Here is a 27139-nt window from a genome sequence, read left to right on the forward strand (position 1 = left end):
AACTTTTTTTTTGTCCCTCCGACCCTCGACAGCCAATCCCCGCCCGGAATTTCTCATGTAAGGCACTCCTCGGTACTACTACAACTTCCATCCACCACCACCACCACTTTCAATAAGTTACCATCTTCCAATGCCTTCCATTCCGTCGATCATGGAACAATGTCTGTATTGTACCTCGTATTCTGTATTGACGTCCGGTAATCTAAGGGTAAAGCTAAGCCTGGTAAATTACCATCTATCAACTGACGGTCTGTGTGTTGCGGTGTTGCGGGACAAATTCCCCGACAAGTCCGGAGTTACAGATCGCGCCGCGCTCACTCCATCTTCGTAGACTACTCAGTCTGAACGCGACCAAGAAACCGACCGGACCATGGCCTCTTATACCATTCTGTCTCTAGAATCCAGCTGACCTCTGATTTTCTTTTTGTTGGGTGCACGGAGGATTGTCTTTCGAAACTGTTATAGTTCGGACTGAGGAATTACTCCGACCCTCGGAGCGCCATGACGGTCAGAGTACCTGAGGAGGAGCTCGGCAGATCCAAGCTTAGTGTCTTAGTCTGGGTACTATACCGGTCCGTGTGAAATGTACGTATTTGGCATGTATCTCCTTGTAATGATTCTATTGTTATGGAGTAGGGCCAGCGCTCATGAATCAGTGATGGTAGACCGTGCCAACGGGCAGCGGCACCTCCCCAAAATGCATTGATGCATTATCATTCATTCGAAAGCGGTGGTACCTGAGCACTGCAGCTGGTCAAGAAGAGAGAGCCCGACTTTGTTAAGTTCTTGATGTTTTTTTCTCCACAGAAACTCCCGAACGGGGCCATCCCTGCATCTAACCTGTTTGGGAGTCTGTTGACGCCCCACCCGTCAGCGCCAATGGGATCGGCAGCAGTTGTCATCGCGTTGGGGATCGTGGGAAGTCACGGGACTGCCTTCTCACCAAATTCATCTTGGCTTCTATGCAGTCGAATCTGAGGAAATTGTGAGTACTCAGGACTGTATAGTAGTCTACCCTGACATCAAGATTTCCAGTAGAAAACCTATACAACCCTAGATCCCTTGATTTGCAACGAACCCCCCCCACGAATCAGTAATCTCAGCGCATCATCCCAGCTCCCTCCCACAATAAAATAGCATCCATACCTACCAACAACCAGCACGTCCAGAGCAGAACTTCCCTCAAGAAAAGGAGAAGCGCGAAGAAAAATTCCCACGCGACGATCTCCTTCCGCCCAGGCGTTTAGCAACCCCAACCCTCGTGGATCCTGGCCGAGACCGACCGTCCCCGGCGGGGCCCGCGCGCCCAATCCCTCGGAGACATGGATGATGGAACCCAAGTGAAGACCCGTTGGCCGGTATCGAAGAACCGAAAATTGCTGGAAATCTCTCTCTCCCTGAGAGCCACCAAATATCTCAGTTCAACTCGACTAGACCGAACATGAACCTCCAGTTCCAGACGTGGGGCTGGACCTCGCTAGCCGGGCTGCGAATCGCGCATGGTGATTGGAGCAAGACCAAGAAGAACCGTCCTGTGGAAGAACACAGGGCTACACAGCCCAAGTCTACCTTGTAGGTCCTGGTCAACGAACACTGGAGTATGATCACGATGAACTGGCTGGAACCGAAGGTAAGGTTCTTTGGGGGTCACACGGCAATCCGATAGGCTCGATTGTCCGCCGCTTGAGGATACCCGATCGAGATGATGGTGACGATGGCATCGAAAAAAAAAATAAAACAAAAACAATGGATGGTGGATTAGACTTGCGTTTGGCACAGAACGATTGCAGTTCCCATAGTTCGTGGGCAGAATAACCAACAACTTCCTTCAGGTTCTCGGAGTCCGAATCCGGACCTCATCGGAGATCCAGAAGGAGCCAGACCCCCGTCACGCAACCCTTGACTTGCAACACGCACCGAATCTCCCGTAAGATTGACTGACGGAGGTCGGGGAGATGGACCATTGGCTGAAGATTCCTTCAATCCTTCAGGTTAGTACCTAGTAAGTTAGTTCGTAGTCTACCTGGGTACGTACAGTAGTTACAGTACGGAGTACATACTGAGTAAGTTAGTTAAGCTCTACCTGATTAATCAAGTACTCCGTGGACTGGGTGGTTAGGACCAACTCAGGAGAGGCTCCCCCAGGCTCAAATAAGGCTAATCCAGATTCAGATCCACGATGCATGGCCGTGGCCGTCGGTTCGTTCCAAGTTGCCCGGACCAGCACGAGGACTCACCACCGCCGCACCGCCGCGCGAACTTACTTCGAATCCCACCGTCGGTTGATATACTTGGTGAGCTCTGTAGCTGTAGCTGGCGAGAATGGGCATTGATTGGGAAAGACGATAATGTATGTGTTGTAGCACGACATCATGAACCTATGCGGGCGATCCTTAGCATTAAACTCAATGATCAGTGGTGGTGTAACAAGAAGCTGCGATCATACCTGGGTCGATATTGTTTAGGTAGAATCACCGAGCTTGAGCTATCCCCTCTGCCAATCAGCAGCGGATTCGGCAAATAAGAGGCAAGACACCAGGTGTGGACCGTAAGAGTAGTGGAGCAAAAACATCGAGAGCAAGGGATTGTTGGGTGGTCAAAGATGAGCCCACCCGGCGAAAATATATATGTACTGGATTGGATCCGAGGACACGCATTGACACGACACCCTTCTTCTGTCCCCTCCACTGGTTATTTCAAGAATTGCCCGCCAATAGTGGCCATCTGGAAAGGCTTCTTGATTTGTTGGAATTGTGTCTGGGAAACATGGCTTGACTGACCGATTGAGGGGGGAAGTGAATGGCTACGCATCATGTGATTAGATCACCAGAACCGCGACACATTCATTCACTCTTGGAAGACCTTCCCCGCATGCTGAGGAGAATGTGGTGACGCAGATCTGAACCTAGCTGACCACTCTATTATCTCAACAAGCAGACAACAGCCGGTCCCAATACGGTGCACCACAGAACCAAATCTATCCGTCACTGGGTATTATTCTCTAACGCCAAAGGCAATTTACTCAATACACAGGGAGACAGATAGCAGACAGTCAAAGAAACAAAGAGTGCTGAGTGACAGCTTGGACGCCGTGAGACAGAGTTCAACCCTCTGCTCCGACAACAATCCTCAATCCATCCATCCGTCCGTCAATGCGCCAGTCTAATCAAGTCACATTTCCCACCAACAGCTGTACAGGCCGGGTCTTTGCGTCCCCGTAATCAAATACAGGGCATCGCCGCGGCAGTTGCATTGTAATAAGCCTGAATCATATATCTCTGAGCCGGCCCAAGCAATGTCTTCCAGAAGAAGAGGTTCTCGAGAAACACACACACACAATATCTCAACTCAAAAAACGTCACTTGCCAAGGGGGTAGTCGCACGGAAAGCGAGGAAGAGCACAAGAGGGTAGTAGAGGGAAAAAAAAGTACAAACGAGGGAAAGAATGTTCTCAACTGGGAATAAGTAGAAGGGGATCAACACCTGCGTAGCGGCCGTGAACTTCGTAAAGCCCCTCTGGAATTGTCAATCGGGGTTAAGGGAAAAAAGGGTATTGCGAGAATAGAATAAAAATTTATCAAAGGCCTAGAAGGTCTCGCCAAGATCACCAATATTGGTCTTCGGCTCATATCCGGTGCTTGTGCGGAAGCTTCGTGGTGGCGCGGGGATCCCGCTAGGCGTGCGTTTCTTGACCGTCTTCACTGAGCTGGTAGGGGTGTGGACGGGTGTAGAGAATGACGGAAAGCGTGCCTCCCGAGCCTCGCTAATCTTGGCTCGCACCGACATTCGGAACGCCAAGTCCTCATCTTCGTCAATGTTGGACATGCCGCTTGTATGGCCGTTCTGTACGGACGGATTGCTGAGCGAAGACCGGGGGCGCCGACTTTCAGTGGTGGGATTGGTCGAATAGTGTCCCAGTGGCGTTTTAGTACGACTCTGTCGGCTTTCAGGACGTGCCGAATGAGTAGAAGGCGCAACGCTGGGATGGGTGCTCTGGCTGAAGGAGCTGGAATAGCTGGTCCGGCTGCTAGGCCGACTGTCGCCCTGAGTTCGAGCGCCAAACGAAGGTCGAGTGTTGTAAGATGAGGCTGTGTCGCCTTCACGCACAGACGAGCTAAAGCTGCTGCCGCTGATTCGTTTCCGCGCGGAATTCTGGCGCATAGTGATCGTCGAAGAGACTGGACTGTCACCGACAATAGATCCAGACCGCGACGAGATACGAGAGGGCGAATCAGAGGGTGCCGGGAGTTTGGACTTGGCAGAGTGAACACGCTCTTCCAACTGCTGCATCTTGCCGATCAGACCGCGGATCTGATAAAGGGATCCCGACTTGGGCAGAGTGGTGGACCGGTCGTTGTTGATGCTGGCGGACGAGGTAGGGTCATTGGTGCTAATGCCCCCCGGCTGAAACGCGCTCGCAAATGGCAGGGTCGTTGTGTTGGAACGACCGTTGTTGGAGTTGAAGGTGGAACCCCGAGACTTCTTTGGGGTCTTCTTCGAGTCATACATCGACCGGGAGCCCAGCTGAGCGCCACCACCAGCCTTCTTGAACGGGAATCCAGGAGTGGCGCTGGCAGTCTTGCGCATGCTAGTCGGGACACTGATCGACGCCTCAGACATGGGTGGCGAAGGAGGAGTGGCGGTCACAGTCATGAGAGCATTCTTGATCGGCGGTGTCTGGAACATAGGAGTAGACACAGTTGAAGCGCTGAGAGTACGGTCGAAGATCTCGGGTGTCTGAGGTGTTGATGGAGTGCGGTAGATCAAGGACGCAGGCTTTCTGCGGCGACCACCATTCTGTTCGTGTCGAAGCTTCTCCGAGAGAATCTCGGCCTCGACTCTCTGCTCCGACAGTTCATCACGAAGACGTTGGTTCTCAATCCGTAGGCTCTCACGCTCCATTTCGCCATTCTTGACCTCTTCCTCGAGCAGGACGCTGCGCTCGATCGCCATGTTGTACTTCTGCTCCAGATCCTCCAGGGATGAAGTGGTATGGCGGGCCTGACGTTCATAATCATCGTTCGCGACTTCGATGTCGCGCAATTTCAGTTGTAGGGTGCGGTTACCATCGCGCAACTTGGTAATCTCCTTCTGCAGCGTATTCTGGGCCGCGCTGGCCTCCGACTTGGCCTGCTTGTATCTGGACTGCAAGGGGTGAAAGGTTAGTGCCGATGTTCACCGTCACCAAGCTGGCCCACGAGGGAGCGCCAGAAAGGTAAACCAGGGGAAGCAGTTAGAACTCTAAAGTTGCTCACCTTCCAGTCGTCAATCTCGTATCTCAAGTTTTCCAGCCGTTCCTTCAGCTGCCGCTCTCGCTTCTCCGACGCCTCGATATCCTTTTCCAACTCGGCCTCCAGTTCGCGGCTGGAAGCCTGGAACTCCGACAGCTCAGCCTCCAGCTGTTCATATTGCGCTTTGTAGTACGCGAGCTGGTCCGACCTCGAGCTAGTGCCGTTGGGCCGGGTGGCCGAAGAATCGTCGACGGATGGCATGGTTCCCGCACCAGCAGCTGAGGCCGGCGTAGGAGACGCACGTTCCAGGAGACCACGTCAAAATGAGACCCAGATCTGCAGAGGGGGGGAGAGGGTCACTCAACGGGGAGATTGTTGAGTGATTAGAATAAGATGGAAATAAAAGGCGAGAGTCGAGAGCATGCAACGGAAGAGCGAAGGAACCACCGTGCGTGAACTGGTGGTGCTGGTGGAGGGGCCGGGCGGTGTCGCAGGCACTCGGGGGAGAGATTGCGACGGTGTGGGAGGCGACGGAGGGATGGAAGGGTCAAAAGGAGACGGCCCAGAAGCGAGCTGGGAGTGTTGAGATTTGAGACCAGCGTTGGCCTTGAATGAATTGACTTACCTTGGGAGACTACCCTCACAGAGGGAAGAATGGGAAGGGGAGGGGGGAGGGGGGGTGGAAGAAGAAAGTGGGGTTTGAAAGAAGAAGTGGAAAGACTGCTTTCAGAGCAGATAGTTGGGTTGATGGGTGGTGATGCTATCCAGAGCCAAAGCCGGGACGGGCGCCAGATTGAATTGATGATTCCGTCCACGGGACAACAACAACTAACCTTCTTGAACCACCCAAGCAGTAACTTATCGGTAGTGACGGGTAACTTACGGGGCGGTGTCGCCAACTAAACCGGGTCTGGACTAGTTCCGGTGACGTCGTGGCCTGAGGTGAGTATATCCTGGTTGTTTGGGTGGTTTGGGTTGTTTTGGGTTGTTTGGCTTGTTATCATTGTTGTTTTTATTTACTACATTTTAATCTATCTGTGACCCCGTAACAAATGTCATAGCCGTAATTATTCTGATGATTGCTAGGTAATGGTTCAGCTTCGTTGCATGAATGGTAAAGATGTTATCATGTTTCTATAAGAATACTGACAGTGCCGCTTGCGGAGTAGTGCTCGATCAGAAGACGCGCCCTTGATCATGTGAACGTCGTCCTGACGAAACCCTCTCCGATTACTGACACCAGCACAGCTTTTGTATCCAGCAAAAGGCCACCCGATGCTAAAAATGCTAGAAATATCATCCACGTGTGGAATGTCGCGACTGCCACTCAGTCACTTCGCTGATCCATGGCAGCCTGCGCCCGCACCACTAGACTTTCCGTGCCCGGGCACCGGCACCAGTCAACCCTGTCTCGATTCGGTTATCGTGCCCACTGGACATAGCAGCCACAACCAGATGGGGCACCGAAGCTGGTGCCTGGGTTATAGGTCGCACAGCTACGCGGGCACTAGGCATCCTGCCGTCTTTCCGATATGTGGCCAGGTAGAACAACACGAACAAAACCAGGTACGAGCTGATCACCACGTTTCCGGTGACTGTGGCCAACACGCTGCCCACACATGAGCCATACTGAGGGAAGTATACAAAGAAAGAGCCGTAGGAGATAAAGCCTGCGGGGTCATGCTGGTCAGTACCATTGTCCTACCTGAACAGCGTTGAAGGGTACAGGACGAACCCAGCGCAATCACAAATTGGAGGATTTGGCCCCGAGTGATCCAGGCTTTCCACCAGATGTGAATTCCTCGCGCGGCCTGGAAATAGTACCAGTACATGATGACATGGACAGCTAGGTTCAGTGTGATCACAACCCACGAGATCGCCGTAGTCCCAACCAACTGAGTGTAGCATAGGAAGACGGTTGCGCCGTGATGGTAGCAATGCAGGAACGCTGGATAAGGCCAGGTCAGAGTGGACGTCTGGCTATGTGGAGTAGACGGCTATGCTCACTGAGAGGCTTCTTCATCAGAAACAAGTAGACCGTGTCCAGGAGCTCGAAGTACTTAGTCAGGTAATTCAACTGTCTCGACGCATTAGCACACCGGGAAAGATGACGAATTGGGTCGGGCATACATAATATAGTACAACCATGGGCTTGGTCCAACCACCCTCGAGATCACAGATGGCGCAGTGCAATCCATTCCTCGCGATGGTCGGTACTATCTGTTCCAGAAAAAGTGCCAGAAGAATGGCACTGATGATGCTGAGGAAGAAGTTGTGCAAAAGAAAAAGCCTCTTCAATTGCAATGGCTTTCGGTTGCTCATGAAACTTCGTCCTCCCAGAACCACCGTATAATATAGGACAAGAACAGTTGAGGTTTCCTTCAGCGTAGAAAGAGGTGTCTTGCCCTCGATGAATCGGAAACTGTTGGCTGGATACCCCACAGCAGCCTCGAAGGCTCTGGTGAACCAGGGCCACGATTCAATACCATAAGAGCGGTCAAGCGAAGGAATGGGCAAGGTATGAACGGAGGAGGTCGAGTCCATTCCTGCTGCTATCCTACTACCGGAGATTCGCCTCAACTCTGGCTGGGAGGGGGAAGGGCATGAAAGTTCTGATAAGGAGATGCGACTAAGATAAAAGAACGGGGTTTCCTGAGAGAGATATAAGCGAGCAATCTTTTTGAGTGGTGATCAAGACATGGATGCTGGCTGGACTGTTGTGCAACAAGCAAATAATCCGATGGGGCGTGCAGTTGTTGGGATTCGAGGTTCATGTGACTCTGATGACTTCCTAATTGAGGACCTTCTTTCCTTCTCTTGTCCAGAACCGAGCTTCAGAAGTTTCTAAGTGGCTGACAGCGTCGGAGGGTACTCTGGAGAAGACATGGTTTGTGTTCTGCTTTGAATTTGAAGGCCGTTCAATGATAGCAGTTTCCAACACCGGAGATGATATTCTGCATCCTTGCAGCACTCCATTCACCGGCGAGGCAGCCGAATACTGGGGGAGTTCTGATTGATACTTGATCTTTGACAAACAGTTCCGCTCTGGAGAGAGAGTGCTATTGCTGATTTGACCAATCACTTCGAGGCAAGATACTTGCGAGGTAAGATTTGGTACACTGGTTATCAGGAAACTTGCTCTACGCGTCTTTTGAAATGAAGAAACAGTAACACTGACTTGATTTCTACAGACGACTTAGCATAGCACACTGAGTTTGCAGCTATTCAACAGTGTATCTTTTTCATCAGGTCACCTTCTCTCACTGCATTCATTCTCCTAACCCTACAACTGGCACCCTCTCCCTGCAATACCCTCGCTTTCTCACCCCCCTTTCCCCCACTGCATCTGGTTCGCTACAATTCTGGACTTGCCCAAGTCGATCTGAGCTCAAAATGTCGCTTACTGTGGCCGAGGCAGAACGCCGCTGGCAGAACGCAGAAAAAGGTCCACTTCTTCTCCTACCGCCTCTACTCGAATACTAATTCCATGATGTAGAGATCCATCGGACATTCAACGCAGAAGATGTGGATGAGTACGATCAACAAGAAACTGCGGCACTGCTAGAAGTGGTACGGCCCCTGGAGCCGGTGAACGCCCATGTTGTGACGACCGAGAGGAAAGATTGGCAAGACTACGTGGCGGACGACTACAACCGATGCTTTGCGGATGCTTCTATATTGTATCGCCGGGGCGTGGAAGTTGATCCTTGCACTCAATGCTCGGTCTCAGCCACATTTCGACGCTGTGTCATCGCGCCACCATTTCGAGGACGTGCATTGTTTGCTGCTGCGTGTGCGAATTGTATCATAGACGGCATAGGTGAACATTGCTGTTACTACAAGGCGTTCAAATCTCAGAATGGCATAGAGTGGGGCGCACCTGTCTCGGAGTGAGTATCTGTCCCAAGTGCAGGAGTGCCGACTGACATATTCCAGGGAAGTTCGAGGGTATGGCGGCCTGCGTGAAGCAATCCAAGCTACTGGACACGACGGTCTTTGGTTTGCTCACGAAGATGCTGAGGCGGCAAACCTTCGACTAGCTGATGCATCTCTGCAATCCGGCCAGGATCGTGTCGTGCCAGACGAAGCGCAGAGTACCATGGCTATCGTGTCCTCGAATGATAATTCTGCACCATGGGCTATTGCTAGCGAGCAATGGAATGATCTATCTGCGCTAAAGAAGATCCGCACTGACTTGAAGCAACATGTTCGGGCCGTTAAGAATCGGATTCGACAGCTCAGATCTCTTCAAGCATCGAAGCGGACCGACATTTCCGATCACCCATCCGGTGCCATCTAGATGAATCGTGCGGTGGAACAAAAGGCGCGACGTACGCGAGGACATTGATGTATTAGAATGAACTTTGAGGTGCCACTCAATGCCTCGTGCTTACGTGGTTGAAAGATTTGGGATTCATCATCGGGGGCTGAATGCTCATTGGCGAGATAATACACCGATATTCTTGCAGAGTGACGATAGTGAGATCAATACAAGAGATACCTGCTGCAGGAGTTTGATCGATAGACTTAGTACCTAGTAGTTAGTTGTTTGTGTTTGTTGTTGTGGAGATAAGTCAGCGGTGAGTGAGCGGACCACGTGACCGGACGTGGACACACACCGTCAGTCTGCGTCCACAGTGCCTCCCACCCACACCTTCCCTTCAGTTCAGTGTCTCTTTATATGGAGCCAGCCGTGCTCTTAACAACCTTGAAGACTGCTGATGCCTCCAAACCAGAAAGCCTAATTCAATTCATTCTCCCCGATCTTGAAAATCGAAAATCCCCAAAACTTGTTTTCGGCACAAGGGATAGTTTTCAAGGTTCCACGTGCGACCCCAGATTCCAGTACGTTCCCGCCGCCGCCGGCCCCTTCTTTGCCTATTTTGTGTTGTTGTTGTCTGGTGTGTATCTTGGGCGGGTGAAGTAGTGTGTTGTGAGTGAGTGAGTGTTGGGGAGATCCCGCCCGAGTATGAACACTCCCCCCCCCCTCTCCTCTCTGATAATCCACCCCTAGATACGCTATATCCACGCACAAAACCCCTTCGGCTGCTCATCATCGTGGGGACATTCCTTCCACGCACTCGCTTCGGTCGAGGAAGCGCAGTACTTCAATACTTCGATTGTTCTCATGTTCCCCGACAGCCCTTCACTACTTCTATGAGGCCATAGCCATATGAATGCTTTGGATAAGACTGATGGGCGATGCCAGACATCCACCACCACCTCACCTGTCACCATGGCAGATCCCACTGATCTGAACCTGGATGCGCCGAGCGACCTTCAAGATATCCCGGAGATGTCCATGCAATTGCTCCCGCCGCCGGAAGGAACGTATCCCGACAAGTAAGTACATTCCCCTTTCTGCCTTCTCCCCTTTCCAGCCAGCGGCAAATCACTCACATTGGTGCAACCCGCCTCCCCCCAGAGCGACTTTACTGGCAGCCGTGTCGGCCCACGGCAAAGCACATGGGTACAACATCGTAGTCAAGTCGTCGAGTACGCCGACGGAAAAGAAACCGGGGCGGACTGCCAAGGTCTGGCTGCGGTGTGATCGCGGTGGCCATTACCGTCCACGGAATGGTCTCACGGAGGAGACCAGGAAGCGACGGCGGACGTCGCGGCTGATGGACTGCCCGTTTATGCTAGTTGCAGCTGGAACTCCTGGCATTTGGACGTTGACGGTGCTGAACCCCACGCACAACCACGGCCCGATTGTCGAGAAACCCCGACAGCTCCCTCACCACAAGGTCCGCAAGGGTCAGATCGCGGCGGTGCCGTACGATTGGCCGCACGATGCCACCCTGACCCCCTATACCACGGCGTTAGTAATCATCGACATGCAAAAGGACTGTGCGTATATATTATCTTGTCTGCTTAGTGGGTCTTTTCGGAACTAACCTATGTCTATGCGATGCAGTCTGCTCACCAGGTGGATACATGGAGTACCAGGGCTATGACATCTCCGCGAATCAGGCGCTGATTCCGAAACTTCAGCATCTGCTGAATACTTTCCGGGCGGCGGGGTTTCCCATCTACCACACCCGAGAAGGTGCGTACGGCAAACGAATGTCCACAGTCCATCCCTGTCAACCATCCCGGTCCACTGACTTTCCAATCAGGCCATCGCCCTGATCTGTCGACGCTGTCTAGCAGAGAGACCTACCGATCTCGGAATAATGCCTCCGGACTGGGGATCGGCTCGCCGGGTCCGCTGGGCCGTCTCCTGATTCGCGGGGAAGTCGGCCACGACACAGTGGACGAACTGTATCCGATCCCCGGGGAGCCCGTGATCGACAAGCCTGGGAAGGGCGCGTTCGCGCATACGGATTTCGAGCTCATCCTTCGAAACCGTGGGATCAAGAACCTGGTGATCGCCGGGGTGACGACCGACGTGTGCGTGGCAACGACCATGCGTGAGGCCAACGACCGCGGCTTTGACTGTGTGGTTCTCGAGGATGGCACGGCGGCCAGCGAGCCCTCGCTGCATGTGAGCACGATCGAGTCGGTGAAGATGGAGGGGGGGATCTTTGGGGCGGTCACCAAGCTGGAGGATGTAGTGCATGCGGTGGAGAACTTCAAGGCTGTGACTGTGAAGAAGCTGGCTCCACAGATGGCCGTTTAGCTTTGCTCCTTGAGCCGATGTTCTGGACTTCATTTGATGGTTTTCTTGAGACTCAGCCGAGTTCGGATTTAGAGGAGTTGTTTGGGTACTTTAGTAGGATTGCTAGCAATAACGACGAATATGACCATGATTAACGATGCACAGCGGTCATCGATTGAAGTCACTGTAAGCAGAGAAACTAAAAAAAGATATACATGGCAAACAAGCCCTGGTATCATCAAGCAGAAAGCAACCAAACCCAACGCCAACACCAGTATACCCTACACCCTCACCCAACACACACCCAATCCCTCCACCTCTATCACCCCTTGACCCAACCCCAGTTCTCCATCCCCTTTTCCCCCCATCCCCCTTAACCCTGGACCGAAACACGGCACTCCGAATCTCCATCCCCTGCCGATAGAACGGATTCATGACCGTCTTCACGTAATTTTCATACACCTCGGTCATGAACTGGCGCACGGCCTCCTCCGTCTGGGGACTGGTCGGGTTGGCGGCGATGGAGCTGGCCGAGGCGCGCGACGACGAGCCCGCCGAGAACGAGCCGCCCAGGATCGACGACCCGCCTATCCCGCTGCCGCCGCCGCCGCTGCCACTGCCGCCCATCGCATTCGGACCCGACGCGTTGGGCGGCTGGTGTAGCAGCAGGAACCGGGCGCCGGACGGGGCGAGGAAGGCGGAGATGTAGGCCGAGGCGGGCGGGTAGGTGTCGATGTGTTTGAGGTACCTGTTTCCCCCCGCCCCCGGATCAGAATGGTTAGTTGGGCTTTTTGGAGAGTAAGACAGGTTGGCTGACATATTCCCATTCATCCACTGCGCCTCCTCGACCATATCCAGACTCGAGTGGATGATGAACTGGTTCATGTACTGGGCTGTGTCCGGGAAGCGGAAGCGGGCGATGCCATCGCCGCCGGATTTGGAGGTGCCGAAGGCGATGTTGAAGAGGGGGACGTCGGTGGGCGAGAGGATGGTGAAGTAGTAGGACATTTTGGATGCTTTCCAGGCCCCTGAAGCTGTGGAGGGGAAGTAAGTAAGTAGAACGAAACGAAGATGTTGATTTCCGGGGCAGACACACGCCGCTGCAGCACCGCGCCAGTCAGGGACGGGGACAGCAAGCGGAGGGGAGGGGAGAATCACGTGGTGATAAGATGTCGCGCCAGAGGGTCGACACGTGACTCGCATCATCGATATCGATATCCATCATCAAATCAACTGTTTCCTCTTCCCTGTACTGTACATCAACCTACCAGAAAGAAAATGCCACCCTTCGGCATCAATCTCGCCAACAAATCCAAAGCCAGCGGCGGTGGCGGCGGCGGCCGCCCCCCACCAGGCAACCAAGCGCCCAACAAGCGCAAGAAAACCATCTTCGACGATTCAGACGACGACTCCTCCGACGATGACACCACCGCGCCCGCGAACAAGAAACCCAGCGCCATCGAAATCACCACCCTCGGCGGCCTAAACGATATTCCCACCCCAGCGCCAGCCCCCAAACCCACCGACACAGACACGCATCCTCCCAAACGCAAATCCAACCTCACCAATTCGAAACCCCCAACAACCATAAAACCGCTCTCCAAAACCTCGATTTTCGCCAACGACTCCGACGATGATGCCACCGCCGAACCAACAACGACAACGACAACGACATACGGGCTCACTACTAACCCACCCACCAAAACCAAAACCAAAACCCCAACCCCCACAGGAAACGAATACACCAACCTCTCCGCCCTGCACAGCAGCCGCCAGCACCGCCACAGCGCCGAATCCCTCGACCCGAGCATCTACTCCTACGACAGCATCTACGACACCCTGCACGCCAAACCGGCCCCCAAGCCAACCCCCGGTCATCCCGACGACCCCTCGGGCACAGTCCCGAAATACATGACCGCCCTGCTCCGCAGCGCCGAGATCCGCAAACGGGACCAGCTCCGCGCCCGGGACCGGCAGCTCGCCAAGGAGCGCGAGGCCGAGGGGGACGAGTTCGCCGACAAGGAGAAGTTCGTGACGGCCGCGTACAAGGCGCAGCAGGCGGAGATGCGGCGGATCGAGGAGGAGGAGGCTGCCCGGGAGGCAAAGGAGGAGGAGGACCGCCGGAAGAATGGGGGCAAGGGGATGGTCGGGTTCTATCGGGAGATGTTGGCGCGCGGGGAGGAGCAGCATGCTGCTGTTGTTAGGGCTGCCGCGGAAGCGGCTGCGGCTGTAAAGGAAGGGGGTGCTGCTGCTGCTGCTGCTGCTACTGCTGCTGCAGGGGAAGGTGAGAAGAGTGGGGAGGAGAAGGACGACAAGCACAAGTCGGAGGCGCAGGTGGCGGCCGAGTTGAATGCGCGGGGCGCGCACATTGCCGTCAACGATGACGGGCAGGTCGTGGATAAGAGGCAGCTGCTGTCGGCCGGGTTGAATGTCGCGCCGAAGCCGAAGGTGGCGCCGCAACTTGATCCCAAGGCCGGGACGAGAGTGGGTGGACCGGCGACGTCGAGGTTCGGCGCCAATAGAGCAGGGGCGGATCGCGGCGGCCAGCGCGCCAGACAGACGGAGATGATCGCGGCGCAGTTGGAGGAGCGGGCGCGGCAGGAGGAGGAGGCCGAGGCGGCGCGGCAGAAGGAGATCGCCGAACGCAGTCGGAGCCTGAAGACTCAGGGCGACGTCTCGAGTGCGCGGGAGAGATATCTGGCCCGGAAGAAGGAGCGCGAGGCGGCGGCGGCTGCCAAGGGGAAAGCCTCCTAGCACATTTTTACTGTACTATACTTCAGGCGCTGTTATATAGTGGCTAGTGGCTAGTGATTCCCTAAAAACTGTACGATAACATGAGAGCGAATTGTGAATCTACCGGTAATGCTATATATGTATTCCCCGAGTAAACAGATACAATCACAAAACAATCAATCCAATCCGTCATGACAGCCCGGAACCCGATTTCGTCACGTCATTTCACAACATCACAAAAAGCAAAAAGTCACTCCGCTGGAACAATGCTATCTCTTGAAGTAATTCTGTCTAGTGCAACCCTTACAGAACAACAATGCAGTTTTTTTTTCTGGCCTAATCATACCCGAGAATCAACGCCAACCGACGATGCACGATGTATCATGCCGTAAGCGCGAAGCTGAGCCCCATCAGGACCATCCCTCCAATCGCGAACCCCGTGCACATGCCCCGATGATGGGTCAAAGTCAACCCTTCACTGAACAGCTGCAGCGCCACCGAGGTCATGACGCCCGCGGTGGCGGCGAACATGCCCCCGTACACGCCCCACGACGGACCGGCCGTCCCATCGTCCCCGTTGGCGCGCCGGGCGCCCCAGATCCAGAGGGCGGCGAGGCCCGCGCCCGCCGGTTGGCTGATGCCGCCCAGCAGACTGGACCAGAACATGGCCCAGCCGCGCGAGTGCAGGGCCAGGTAGAGGGGCAGGGCCATGGCGAACCCCTCGCTGATGTTGTGGATGAAGAGCGCCAGGAAGACCGTCAATCCCAACGTCGGGCTCGCGTGGTTGGTCGCATACGTGATGAAGCCCTCCGGCAGCTTGTGCAGGGCGATGGCGACGGAGGTCTGGAGCCCGATGGACAGGAATGCGTTTTGCGGGACGTGGTGGTGATGTTGCGGCGTCTCTGCGACAGGAAGCTTATGAGGGGAGTCCTCCGACGGCTCGCACTGATCGTCCAACAGGCCCGTGTGCGATGAGGAGGAACTGGTCTCGTGGTGAGGGTGGTGGTGGTGGTGGTCATGGTGGGGCGACTCGTGCACGCGAGGTAGACCCGATTCGAGATCGCTGGGCTGGGTTGCTTCTCCGTGGACGGTGATGCTGCGAGGCTGATTGAGAGATGGACGAACCAGGTCACTGCCTACATCCGAGATCGAGGGAGTCGGCAAGAGTGTCTTGGTACATTCATGGCCACACGCCTGCGAAAACCCGAAACAAGGCCCGTTCTCGTCGCACTGAGCTTTGACGCCCACCATCCGGCTGAAGCGCCGCGTCAGACGATCCCGCAATGATTCCCGCCGCTGGAGAGGCACTTGGGCGCGAGCGTTCGCCTCGGGGAGGGTCATGGTCGCCGGGGAGGACTTGAGGGCCCGTGACAGAAGGGGGGTGCGCTCGTTCCACGTGTTCGGCTCATCATGATGGTGTCCGTTGGGCTCGTGGTGGTGATCGAGCTTCGGATGTGGTTCGTGGGAATGAGCGCAATCGACGACATGGGAGGGGATGTACCGGTGCAGCAGGGCGGATGCGAAGCGAATGACGACGACACCGGCGAGGAAGAGTCCAATGAGCACATACGCAGAGCTAGAGGGAGACCAGCCGGCGCGAATGAGGTAGTTATGCGATGTAGGAAGCATGCTATAGAGAGAGGTGAAAAGCTATGACCATTAGTCACGACGATAACGAAAAGGGGCAAGGGCGGCAATACCATTACACCTGCACTCAGGCAGAGCGATGCTGATAAGAATGCATTGTTGTGGACTATCTGAAAGTCCTTTCGCCGTGTTAACTGCCGCAATACTATGTCGACACAGATGACGGACGACCCCAGGACGCAGGCTAAAGGCAATCAATCAGCATGGAAGGCGAATTTTGGAGATGGGTTCGAGATTGAACTTACCCGCGCCAGAGACGGCACTCATGACCCAGCCCCGGAGGTCATTGCTGGCAGCCATGATGCGGGGGGATGGGGATGGGAAAGAGCCTGAGGGGAGAGGGAGGGAAGGGAGATCGACAGGGAGATGGAGACAGAAGTGGAGGAAGAGATGAGGAGATCCCAGAGTAGGTACGGAGTACCCGGGGGGAAAATTGGTAAAGCAAAGGAAATGAATTGCGGAGGGCGGGCGGAATGGAATGGCTAAATAATGCATGATATCATGTCACGCGCTCTCCCGATTAGATAAGGTCTGGGGACCTTGGAAGCCCTACTTCTGACATTCCCCCTTGCAATCCACTGCGTTCAGAATAAAAATAGAAGGTACAATTGATTTCAATATCTGGATGAATATGCATTCACCTTCTGTAGTTTAAGCGATTGACACTCCGCTCCTTTGTACATGCAATGTCATTAGTAGACCAATTGGTCTTTCTCTCAGTGGTATCGTGTCTACTGCAGCATGATAATTCACAGTAGATTGAGAATGACAGAATACTTGTTAAAGACTTGCTTTACCTGCCATGATAGTACTACCAACCCTGGTTAGAATGCTTTACAAACCAGCATCATACAAAATATTCAACTGTGAGTGTGCTTGCATCAAGACAAGTATTATGTAAGGTAGAACAACAAATGGTTTAGGGATAGGAGATTACAGGTTTTATCAAGAGAATCATACATCCCTGGCGATAATGTGAGGATGAATAGAGAAAATAATAAGCAAAGGCTTGTTAAGATGGTACCCGACATGTCTATCATACTAATACTAGTTGATCTACCAGTCCAAGCTACTAAGATCTTGCGGCTGCCGCCGATGCTGATGTCTAGAAGCAGACCAAGCTCAGAACAAGACAAAAAGAGGGCGTTCACAACTCTGTGGTGAGAAATATAGCGATGCTTGTAACTCAATGATCACGCTTAGAGCAAGATATGACACCTCCGGAGTCAGTGTCAAAGCCAAAGAGCCCTATATAGTAGTAGAGAAACAATTGCTGGAAACATGTATGCTCAGACGTAGTACTGCCAAGGTCCAAAAATAGGATAATAGTAAAAGAATCTTAGGACATCCTTACATCCACCAATTATACTTTGCAACACCACCAGAGAATCAATTCTTATTGCCCAAGTCCTCACTTGTCACTATTTCGACTACTGCTCTGCAACTCTTAGTTCTACCCCGTAAGACCATTGTGTTGCCCGTCTAGCCTCCCGCAGCTGCTCCACTTAGCTCGTTCAATTCGTCACTAACCTGCAACGCTCTATTCGGTCAGCGTCCGGTTTCACCTTGCTATTACTTTCTCAGCCACAAAGCTGCTATAAGGCTGACGGGAGATCGCATCCTTGTTTCACTTTGAGATAGGGCTGGTTGCAAGTCAGGGAAAAAAACATGGTGGTCTTTTCCCCATTCCATTGTTCCTCTACATTTAGGCAACGGTACGAGTACGAGTACGACAGTGGGTCAGACTGTGCACATAGTCTAGGGATGCGCCTTCACCACCCAAATAGAAACAGTATGAAGATTGGAATACACAATATCGCATTCATGCGTCTCAAAATACCCTCAAGCGAAAGAGTGACTCCCCGAGCGGCAGTTATATCGTAAATCCCGCAGAGATAGGTACCGTAGCTCCATGTGATCACCAACAAAAAAAAACATCAGAAAGAATCATCAAGCAAAACAGATTTCCGTTCGCTGTAAAAAGAAATCAAGGAAAACCCCCAGAGCAATCTATCAACCGGAAAAATATCAAGATGACAACGCTCCCCGATCCAGATGCATATAGCCATTCCCAGGGCTGGCAGCGCCGGCACTTGGGGGCACCAACAACAGCGCCCCAGGGTGCTCGCTAGCCTTATGGATGCGCTTCTTCTCCAACCACATAACAACCCCCGCGCCCGCGGCAACCGAACAAGCCAGGCCCACGAACAGGCCCGTCGTCCAACTGGGCCGGTGGAACCGGTCCATCGCCCACATGCACACGGCCAGACAGACCTGAAAGATGGAGTTGAGGAAGTTGCCCCAGACCACCACATCCATCTTCCACAGCGGGGTGGGGGTGCGGTGAGCTTCTGTTGCAGCAGCAGCAGCAGCTCCTGCTGCTGCTGCTGCTGGGGCCGCCGCCCCCGCAGTCGCCTTCTCCTCGTCTTCATCTACGGGGACCGCCGTCCCGCAAAACCACTTGCCATGGATCTCCGCAAGCCGGACCAGTCCCCCTTGACGAGTGCGCGACGAGCGACCGAGACGCCAGAGACACCACAGGTACAGATCCCGAATCCGCCAGGGCGCTAGGCCAAACCCGGTGACGCAGAAGAGGGCGTTGAGGATCTGCGAGTCGATCTCGATCCAGATGCGGCGCGCCGAGTACGGGGCGTCGCAGCTGGGGTGGCACATCGCCGGCGCCGCATTGCACAGCAGCAGGAAAAGCATGCCGCCCCAGGCGACCACGTTCAGGCCGTAGATGGTGATGCAGAAGCCCAGCGGGGTGACTGCCCAGCGTAGGAATGCTTGGATGGCGGTGAGCCATGTTGTTTTGTTCGGTGGATGCGTTCCGTTGTCGTTGTCGTCGTCGACTTTGATTGAGGTGATCATTTGCTCTTTCACGCTCTTTCTAGTAGCTGGATCTGGGTGTGTAGTTGGCAGGGGAGAGGTGAGAGGGAGGGATGTCGATCTGTTTAAAGGCCTTGGAGGAGAGGAAAAGTCGGTTAGATTGACCAAAGGACCGCTGATTTAATGATCAAGTCATTCTCCGAGCATGAGAGAAAAGGCGGATTTAAAATACACACGCAAGACGTGGGCCAAGTGCGACATTACGTCTGTACTATGCGCAGCCAGCCAAGAAAAGCCTTTGCCCTCTCCTGTCATCCATAATAGGCAATAAGTTGGGTGTCTGGGCCGGACGCTGCGCCGGGAGTACCTTATTCTGCATTCAAGTGGCGATCACAGTGGAGGGAATCAGATTCTGACTGAGACTGGGATTCTACCCCGTGCATCTATATTTAGGGGTATCCTTTCTTTCGGATTTTACCATACCAAGGCATCTACTCGTAGGAGCGACACGTGTTTGACGCACTGATGGAACTTAATTTTCCGAAATTCAGTCGTCACTCTTTACTCAAGAGCCTTACAGTCAGATACTTTCGGGCTAGAAATATTACAAGTCAACATCTCTAGCCCAGCCACGGTTTGACCAGTAATGTTATGAGTCTAATCTAGGCAAACACAGTTGAAACTGTCCCGTCTAGAATTGGTTTCCGAGAGCAGTAGAATCCGGCTAACTGCTTCGAGTAATCGGTACGAGACCCGGAACAAAAATGCTCTCACGGACATCGGACGAAACCCTATCCAGAGAAGGTAACCTCATAAGATTTCTATTTACAAAGAATGACGAAAAGCAGAAGCGCTACAACAAACTGTATCAACTAACAAAAAGAGATTTCGAGTAACAAATGTGGGCGTGACAATAACAAACCGAGCGAGACCCAAGAATGTAACCATTAAAGACACGACCGACCACTTTAACAATCACATCCGCGGATCCAGCATCTCGACCTGATCCGAGTCCATCTTGCCGTACGGTTGGCGGCTGGACAGAATGCGACTTGGGTGCATAATGTTGAACAGAAGACACACCAACAACATTAGCACCGCATCGAAGATGTAGAGGTAGATCTCATGCTGCTGCAGCACTCCCGTGGACCCTTGCACATATTCCACCACACGGTAGATCGATCGAACCATGATCAGAACACTGGCAACATATAGAACCCGCATGTAGGTGTACCATGGGGGATTGCTGATGGAGAGGGAGGTCGGAGTCGGGGAAGCGGTCATACGGCGATGGAAAACTATGGAGACGAGGATGAAGAAGCCGAAGAAAACCAGCTGGACGATGAGACCAATCACGATAATCCGATTGCCCAGGGAAACACTGCTGGCCGAGTTCGCGCTCGCCATCATGCCGCCACCTCCGCTCTGGATGAAGAAAGAGAGCACGTCTCCCGTCACGAAGATCTTGGTCAACCAGTTCGGTCGGATAAGGGAGCGCGAATCCCCATGGACCAGGCGGATGATGCGCCCCAGCAGCATGTAGATGGAGGCGGAGAAGAGGGAGGGGGCGAGGAGGAGCAGCAGCTCCTGACCGACATACGGCATCACCGTCCAATTCGGGGTCTGTTTGGCACTGTACCACCGCGCAACATAGCCAAATGCTTCGACTAGAGAGAAATAGAATAGTTCAGCATATCAGCCAGATCCCGGCGATGGCATTGGCAGAGAAAGAGATCAGGAGAACTCACAGAAACCACCGATGATAAAGGGTGTAAAGTACCAAGTCCGCCTGCGGATCATTTGGAACAGATGCAGCACAGAGGTTGCGGCGAACACTCCAGCGAAGACGATGGGCGCGCCCACGGAGGGATTGTATTCATAGAGCTTGTAGCCACTTGACATGATGGGTGTAGAGAGGTGGTGTAGTGTAGGGGTGTCAAATGCATGGGAGTCCAGCAGGATATGTACTGCACTGCACTCGACTCAGTTGAGACTACATCAGAATTTCAGAAAGACCCCCTTGTCATAGTGGGCGATCATCAATGAGCTATTATTGTTTAGATGTGAAACTGCAGGCATCTCAGGGTTGGTGGACATCCATTCTGGGCCAAGTGTGCGAATACGAGTGGATCGTGCCTAGTCCGGGTACAAAAACGAGCGATCTCCTCTGTAAAAACGTTACTAGATCATCTGAGTTATGTAGGGTGGAGACTCATACCTACCGTACAACCTCTTTCTGATTACCATCCATGCATCCTTCCCTAGACTCTAAGAGGGTAAAGAACTATTAGTGGTGATAATCAGCGACCATCCAGCCCTAGAACGAAGAATTGAAAGTTTGTGGGGTATATGCCATCCCCAACTTTGTTAAGTGGCGATTCCTAGCATTTCCGCAGCATTGGGCTGGTTTCATCGCTAGCCGTCCCTTTGGCTTCTCAAGGAGGTCTGATCCACACAGCTTTTTGCTCTCTTGGCAATCGAACCAGTTGTGTTGCAATGCCTTCTTACTCGAGAGCACGTCGCAATTTGCCCCTGCAATTCTCCTTTACTCAGAATGTTCTACCATAATTTGATGTGAGATCCAGTGTATAGAATCGGCTTCGTGGGTACTGGCTGGTGCAATGGTGATGGCTTTAAGCCCGCACTGCTGGGGGATAACGCTGGCACTTCGATGGGGACAACGAGTTGGAAACCGCATAACTACCGCTCAGGCAGATGCTAGTGCAGTATGAAGTTGGAGTTGGAGATGTTTTCGAGTCTCCAATGAACTAAGTGTGTGTCAAAACTTTATGCCGTGGGAGATCCTTGAAGTGAACTTGTGACTGAGCCTGTAAGCTATTCATCTTCGAGATGTTATCATACTTGTAACATCGACTACTAGAATGAATGTACCTTGTCTGTGAACAGAGAGACATCCTCTGACAGCTCAGCTTTAAGTATCACACTCGAAAAGAGTCTAAACAAAGCTGTTGATCGAAAACTTCTTGATTGGCGGAGCAGCGCTTGGCGGACAAAGACCCACATAGTGCCTAGTGTGTCAGCCAAAACAGCTTTTTGAAATCTGGTCACTGGACTCATATCTTCAACTCCTTCCGGAACAGTTGTACCGGTTTGTATAGTTTGACTTTGAGCAGGTTCAAGTTGTTCGACAGCGGCTTGCCAATCCTCTGTAGGGTCCTACGCCTCTAGTGGCCACAAGTCAGCATTGATCCAAGAATCTAATTTCCCCAGTAAGTGACACCTCGAATGCAATCAGGACAATAGAGAATGAAGACTCGCCACTGCAAAGAGCTTACAATGAGAACGCAATTCTGAGCAGACACAGACACAGAGTCAGAAACTCCGATCCCAGCCTCATGTACTTAGCATGGCACAGCCATGGTCATGACGAAGGCATCGATGTTGAACATTCGACATCACTGTATGTGTTTTGGCAAGTAAGCCGATAACCACAGTTGTAGCGGCTCAGTAGGAGTTTGTCGGTACGAGGGATATGATTGACTTTTGGACTTATCCTCCGATTCGTTCTCCGAGTTGATGGTGGTGAGCTGAATGCACCGAGCCGGAGGTTGATCAGAGCTTATATCAACACCGACGAACAGGGAATATTCGAAGTCAGCTGGCACCAAACGGGCTCGAATGAGTCGGAATTTCATCAGGCTCTTAGCTGCGAAGAGGTACAAGAGTGGTACGGATGCCACAGCTTCCGCGACATGGCAATTGACTTTACCAATCCTAGCAGTGAAGTAGAGATACCAAGCCGAGAAACAAGTACCAAATAAACACATTGACATCAAGAAACTTGAAAGTATCCCTCAAGGCGTCACAATGGAGATGGGGAAGTTGTACAGTAGAACTGGAAGTCAAGGAGGGAAGGAGAGCAAACGGACACTGGCCGAGTGACGTATTACAGGCCCGTCACATGATGGAGGCTTTGAAGTAAACAGGTGCAGGAAAACCCCAGCTTCACCTTGTAGTAGCTACACAAGAATTTCGTGTCAGCAGAACTTGAGCTGAGATCACTGTACGCCTTATCTTCTTGTCTACACTTATAAAGCACCTCCCATTTCTCCGATCGACCTGAAGAAAGGATCATCAACATCCACTCTTCCTTGAAAACTACCGTGATTCGATTGAGGTACGCTCACTAAACAACCAACCAAGCAAACAAATCCACACTTGGAAAACCTGCAATCATGCTTCCATCTACCCTCCCTATCAGAAGTCTTCTAATCCTCCTTCTCATCTCCATAAGCTCCGCCATGTCTCTCACCCGCTATTCCAAACCCGTGCCCTCTGGGGCTATAGTGGCCGAGACCCGCGAGCAGCTCAACCAGATCACCTTCGAGAACCAATACACGCTTCTGCACGAGGAAGACGGCGGCTACATGCTGAAGCAGACCGAAGACGGGACTGTGGTGGCTGTAGCCGGCGACGCTCTCTGCGCGGAACTCGACAAGGTCTTTGCCGACCTCGACGCCAGGGAGGCTGCAGAGAAGAACCAGGAGGATCAGCAAGGTGGGGACTCCAGCACCGGCGGCTCCGGCAACGGTGAAACGCGGCGATCTGCGAATGACATCCAGGCGGACGATAGGCTGAACGCTTGTGCTCATCGCAGATGCTTCAACTCGGTGATTTGTATAACTTATAGAGACTGTCATATCTGCTCATCTCGGAATGTGTGTATTTGAGGGACAAAATGTTTGGTATGATGTGTTTGATGTGTTGATAGTTGAGAGGTGGGCGATGGTATAGTGTGGATGACAAGGGCTGGAGGGTAGGGGCGAGGAAGGGTAAGAGGACAGTGGGGGACAAATTGTTCTCCTGTTGATGGTGCTCTCGTGCCACTGAGTGTTATTAGCAGTTTGGACAGGCAAGGAGATCTCCGAAGCAGTCAGCAAGGACAGTCTTTACAAGCAATTGAAAGTTATGGCAACCTTCATTTCTGGTCCCGGTAACATCTCGTAAAATTACTCATGGAAGACAGGAAGATCAGTTCTGGCCCTGAAAACTGTAATTCCCCCAGAATATACGGCCTTTCACCACGACATCCTCTATAATGCTCCACTAGTTGGACATTTCCTTTTCATCGCAGACTTAACTTCGGCAATTCGATGACATTGGCGTGGCCCAGGCTGGCGAGGAAAGTGAGAAGCAGGTAGAAGCAGGGAAGATGCCAGCATATGAAAGCCCAGAATGGATAGAAGCAGCCATAGGGTGCGAAACAAACTGATATATACGTGACTTTGGTTACAGGAACCTTCTAGGAGGCCTAAGCAATTTGGACGAATCCCTGCTTCAGAAAAAGTGTCATAACTAGCAAAAATTAGGCAGATCCAGACGTCATTATAACTGGAAAATTTTTAAATTGGTTCGAATCGATGCAACCTCAAACTCAAGGCATCTGGTGTAAGCGCAATGTATGTAGACATGGCCCTGAAAATACTATCAATCTAATCTTATAGCTGCTCCTCACGACAACATTCGTTGCTTACCCACGCGCTTCCAGGTCCAATAAGAGCTTCGAGGAAGCTCTTCAATGTGCTCACAGAACAGATTGAATGTCTCCTCGGTCATGGTTTTAGGGCATTCGCCAGCCATGCCGAAGCAATGAAGGGTGTCACTATACTTGGCATAAGGCAGTGTGAAAACATTCTCCAGATTCGGGAGGTGCTGGTGCAAGACGAAGAACGCTTGATAAGGCGTGATGACTCCGACCAAAATAGCCTGCTCCGCCAAATCTCTGAATGCGGCGAAGAACCCGTCAAAGGATCTATAATCGAAAGGGTCCATGCGGATAGTTGACCACCAGAGATTAGTGGCTGTCTCCAGGCTAACACGGCTCACAACGTCCCTGACAGTGTTGATGAAGTCTTCGGGAAGTCGTGGCTGGCGGCTAACGAAAATGGGGTCTTCGCAAATGGTAGGCGAGGTGTGAAGGTGCAGCCAAGAGAAGATCACGTTTGCCTGTTGTTCCCAGTAGATGTAGTCATCGTCATCGGGTGCAGGTCTCGGAGCGCTGGGGTCGATATAGTCCTCCAGCTGCCATGTCTCCAGTGCTCTATGGACGTCGTCGAGCCATTGGCCAAAGTTGCTATAGTCGCGGAGTTTTTCGATGGCAGGGAGCATTTGGTGCACCTCGTCTTGCTGAGTGAGAGAAAGTTCTTCGGAGACTTTAAGTCTCTTTGGCGGTGGTAGCAGGTCAGCCATACTGTCTACTGCGAATTATTGATTATAGCTGGCACTGCCGGAGGAAGTTGTTGTGATGAAGTTGACTTGATATGTGGCGATAGAAAGCGTCGCATTTTGTAGCCTTTCTGCCACAATGGACTTGATTGCACCCAACCATAATGTCTATATGTGCCAAAGATAGTCACATCGCTGAAAGAATATTAGTGTTGCTGTTATTTGAAACCAATTACACCTGTTTCGGAACATACGTGCGAAAGAGGGTGTGTCATCTGCGTGCCCGCTGCTGTCAGCCGACCTGACCCTGCAGAGCAGGCAAGTGGCCATTGCTGTCTTTGTGTTCATTTGAGCGGACTGGTTTCCACAGTTGATAGTTGGAACAAAGACAAGAAAGATCGAAACAATGAAAATGTTGCTGAAATAGAAGCTGAAATTCTTTGAATGTTGATTGTTGTTTCTTTATACTTCGAATCATCTGATAATTGCGCTCTGATTGGCCTACCGCGCACGGGGCTGCGATCGGGACTGTTTTTGGAGATCCGATTTTTGTCCGACTTTCTTCTTCCTCTTCCATCCTCAACCTCTTCCTCTCCCTCTCTCTCCGTCTCTTCACCCCTTCTCTCTCCCCTCCCTCCCTCCCACCCTCCTACCGGACACCATGTCCAAGGCCACTTTCGCCGCGATCGCCGCGGCCAGTGCAGCCACCGGTGCCGGTCTGACGGCTCTCTTCTACTCATCCTCCACTCCGCGATCTCAGCAACCTCAGCAGCAACCTCAGCAACAACAACTCCCACCTCCGTCGCCCATCGCTGCGCCCTCCCCCACCGCAATCCGCCCTCCCGCTCCTCCCTCCCTCGCCCCCAAGCCCACCACCGCCGGGGGACTCTCCCCCGTCGACCCGACCGGCATCTACCAATATGGCTTCCCCGGCCCCGTAGCGGACACGCTGATCTCGGCGCCGCTCGCGGGCGCCTACGACCGGCGGACGCGCAACCCGTCCTGGGTGGCGGAACACATCACGCCGCAGTCGCTGGCGATGAAGAACGCGGACCGCAAGAACAGCACGTTCTTCGAGGACACGACGATCCCGCCGATGTTCCGGGCGAAGCTGTCGGACTACTTCCGGTCCGGGTACGACCGGGGCCACCAGGTGCCGGCGGCGGACTGCAAGTGGTCGCAGGAGGCGATGGACGGGACCTTTGCGCTGAGCAACATGTGCCCGCAGGTGGGCGAGGGCTTCAACCGGGACTACTGGGCGCACTTCGAGGACTTCTGCCGCGGGCTGACCAAGAAGTACCCGTCGGTGCGCGTCGTCACGGGGCCCCTGTACCTGCCCACCCGCGACCCCGCCGATGGCAAGTGGCGCGTCTCCTACGAGGTCATCGGCAACCCGCCCAACGTTGCCGTGCCCACCCACTTCTACAAGGTCATCTACGCCGAGGAAGGGCCCGCGGCGGCGGGTAAGGTCGCCCTCGGCGCGTTTGTCCTGCCCAATGCCCGGATCCCCAACGACAAGCGTCTGGCCGACTTCGAGGTGCCCCTCGAGGCTGTGGAGCGCGCCAGTGGCCTGGAGTTTGCCGCCAAGCTGGAGGCCGGTCGTCGCAAGCGTCTGTGCCAGGAGACTAAGTGCGATATCGTTGTGCGCGAGTTCAACAACGCCTCCAAGCGGTCCTAAGTGTGGGCGGTGTAGTCAGGTCTAATCACCTGAAAGGGTTGAAAGAAGGTAAAAGGGTGCCGGGTTTCATGTACTCTAGATGTATTTGGGTATCATATCAGCATTATTCCCTCGTCCGCGCCGCTTTTCGAATGTCGGACATGTATATGAATTTGGTTTGTCAAAAACAGCCCCCATTGTCCAAGCTATGTATGCCCGGTGCTCTGCCCCAAATCTATAATGTACACCTGGACA

General features: G+C 53.1%; 13 protein-coding genes across 13 annotated transcripts; 5 read left to right on the forward strand and 8 right to left on the reverse strand.

Annotated features, from left to right (window-relative positions):
• Positions 1–3585: 3585 nt before the first annotated feature.
• On the reverse strand, positions 3586–5492 carry nde1 (nuclear distribution protein NudE; the record flags this gene model as incomplete). The annotated part of the gene is made up of 2 exons (XM_025643751.1): positions 3586–5145; positions 5256–5492. 2 exons carry the CDS (start codon positions 5490–5492, stop codon positions 3586–3588), a joined length of 1797 nt encoding a protein of 598 aa, XP_025504288.1.
• An 825-nt stretch (positions 5493–6317) lies between these two features.
• On the reverse strand, positions 6318–7807 carry BO66DRAFT_349051 (elongation of very long chain fatty acids protein). Its single transcript, XM_025644671.1, has 4 exons — positions 7362–7807; positions 7239–7308; positions 6958–7179; positions 6318–6901 (listed from the first exon to the last, which is right to left on the reverse strand). Exons 1-4 carry the CDS (start codon positions 7773–7775, stop codon positions 6600–6602), a joined length of 1008 nt encoding a protein of 335 aa, XP_025504289.1. The 5' UTR covers positions 7776–7807; the 3' UTR covers positions 6318–6599.
• A 772-nt stretch (positions 7808–8579) lies between these two features.
• On the forward strand, positions 8580–9578 carry BO66DRAFT_471144 (DUF3716 domain-containing protein). The gene is made up of 3 exons (XM_025652839.1): positions 8580–8676; positions 8728–9121; positions 9168–9578. Exons 1-3 carry the CDS (start codon positions 8625–8627, stop codon positions 9529–9531), a joined length of 810 nt encoding a protein of 269 aa, XP_025504290.1. The 5' UTR covers positions 8580–8624; the 3' UTR covers positions 9532–9578.
• Positions 9579–10467: 889 nt separating this feature from the next.
• On the forward strand, positions 10468–11853 carry BO66DRAFT_401172 (cysteine hydrolase family protein; the record flags this gene model as incomplete). The annotated part of the gene is made up of 4 exons (XM_025648751.1): positions 10468–10574; positions 10657–11081; positions 11149–11280; positions 11351–11853. 4 exons carry the CDS (start codon positions 10468–10470, stop codon positions 11851–11853), a joined length of 1167 nt encoding a protein of 388 aa, XP_025504291.1.
• A 90-nt stretch (positions 11854–11943) lies between these two features.
• On the reverse strand, positions 11944–12840 carry BO66DRAFT_438096 (TRAPP subunit TRS20; the record flags this gene model as incomplete). Its single annotated transcript, XM_025651033.1, has 2 exons — positions 11944–11955; positions 12211–12840. 2 exons carry the CDS (start codon positions 12838–12840, stop codon positions 11944–11946), a joined length of 642 nt encoding a protein of 213 aa, XP_025504292.1.
• A 260-nt stretch (positions 12841–13100) lies between these two features.
• On the forward strand, positions 13101–14676 carry BO66DRAFT_391654 (splicing regulator NSRP1-like domain-containing protein). Its single transcript, XM_025647302.1, has one exon. The coding sequence runs from the start codon at positions 13111–13113 to the stop codon at positions 14584–14586; it is 1476 nt and encodes a 491-aa protein (XP_025504293.1). The 5' UTR covers positions 13101–13110; the 3' UTR covers positions 14587–14676.
• BO66DRAFT_391655 (Zn(2+) transporter ZRT3) lies at positions 14667–16648 on the reverse strand. The gene is made up of 3 exons (XM_025647303.1): positions 16458–16648; positions 16266–16396; positions 14667–16215 (listed from the first exon to the last, which is right to left on the reverse strand). Exons 1-3 carry the CDS (start codon positions 16510–16512, stop codon positions 14947–14949), a joined length of 1455 nt encoding a protein of 484 aa, XP_025504294.1. The 5' UTR covers positions 16513–16648; the 3' UTR covers positions 14667–14946.
• Positions 16649–18042: 1394 nt separating this feature from the next.
• BO66DRAFT_373545 (DUF2985 domain-containing protein) lies at positions 18043–19366 on the reverse strand. The gene has a single exon (XM_025645545.1). It carries the CDS (start codon positions 19081–19083, stop codon positions 18241–18243), a length of 843 nt encoding a protein of 280 aa, XP_025504295.1. The 5' UTR covers positions 19084–19366; the 3' UTR covers positions 18043–18240.
• Positions 19367–20016: 650 nt separating this feature from the next.
• Positions 20017–20943, reverse strand: BO66DRAFT_322207 (RTA1 domain-containing protein; the record flags this gene model as incomplete). The annotated part of the gene is made up of 2 exons (XM_025643747.1): positions 20017–20708; positions 20790–20943. 2 exons carry the CDS (start codon positions 20941–20943, stop codon positions 20017–20019), a joined length of 846 nt encoding a protein of 281 aa, XP_025504296.1.
• A 1345-nt stretch (positions 20944–22288) lies between these two features.
• On the reverse strand, positions 22289–22884 carry BO66DRAFT_81872 (uncharacterized protein). The gene has a single exon (XM_025653621.1). It carries the CDS (start codon positions 22833–22835, stop codon positions 22458–22460), a length of 378 nt encoding a protein of 125 aa, XP_025504297.1. The 5' UTR covers positions 22836–22884; the 3' UTR covers positions 22289–22457.
• A 158-nt stretch (positions 22885–23042) lies between these two features.
• BO66DRAFT_391658 (uncharacterized protein) lies at positions 23043–23804 on the forward strand. The gene is made up of 2 exons (XM_025647304.1): positions 23043–23179; positions 23297–23804. The coding sequence occupies exon 2, from the start codon at positions 23304–23306 to the stop codon at positions 23730–23732; it is 429 nt and encodes a 142-aa protein (XP_025504298.1). The 5' UTR covers positions 23043–23179; positions 23297–23303; the 3' UTR covers positions 23733–23804.
• A 515-nt stretch (positions 23805–24319) lies between these two features.
• Positions 24320–25372, reverse strand: BO66DRAFT_391660 (uncharacterized protein). The gene has a single exon (XM_025647305.1). The coding sequence runs from the start codon at positions 25249–25251 to the stop codon at positions 24514–24516; it is 738 nt and encodes a 245-aa protein (XP_025504299.1). The 5' UTR covers positions 25252–25372; the 3' UTR covers positions 24320–24513.
• A 248-nt stretch (positions 25373–25620) lies between these two features.
• On the forward strand, positions 25621–27100 carry BO66DRAFT_391661 (DNA/RNA non-specific endonuclease). Its single transcript, XM_025647306.1, has one exon. It carries the CDS (start codon positions 25889–25891, stop codon positions 26903–26905), a length of 1017 nt encoding a protein of 338 aa, XP_025504300.1. The 5' UTR covers positions 25621–25888; the 3' UTR covers positions 26906–27100.
• The last annotated feature ends 39 nt before the right edge of the window (positions 27101–27139 follow it).

This window comes from Aspergillus aculeatinus, assembly GCF_003184765.1.
Source record: "Aspergillus aculeatinus CBS 121060 unplaced genomic scaffold BO66scaffold_22, whole genome shotgun sequence".
Classification (NCBI taxonomy): domain Eukaryota; kingdom Fungi; phylum Ascomycota; class Eurotiomycetes; order Eurotiales; family Aspergillaceae; genus Aspergillus; species Aspergillus aculeatinus.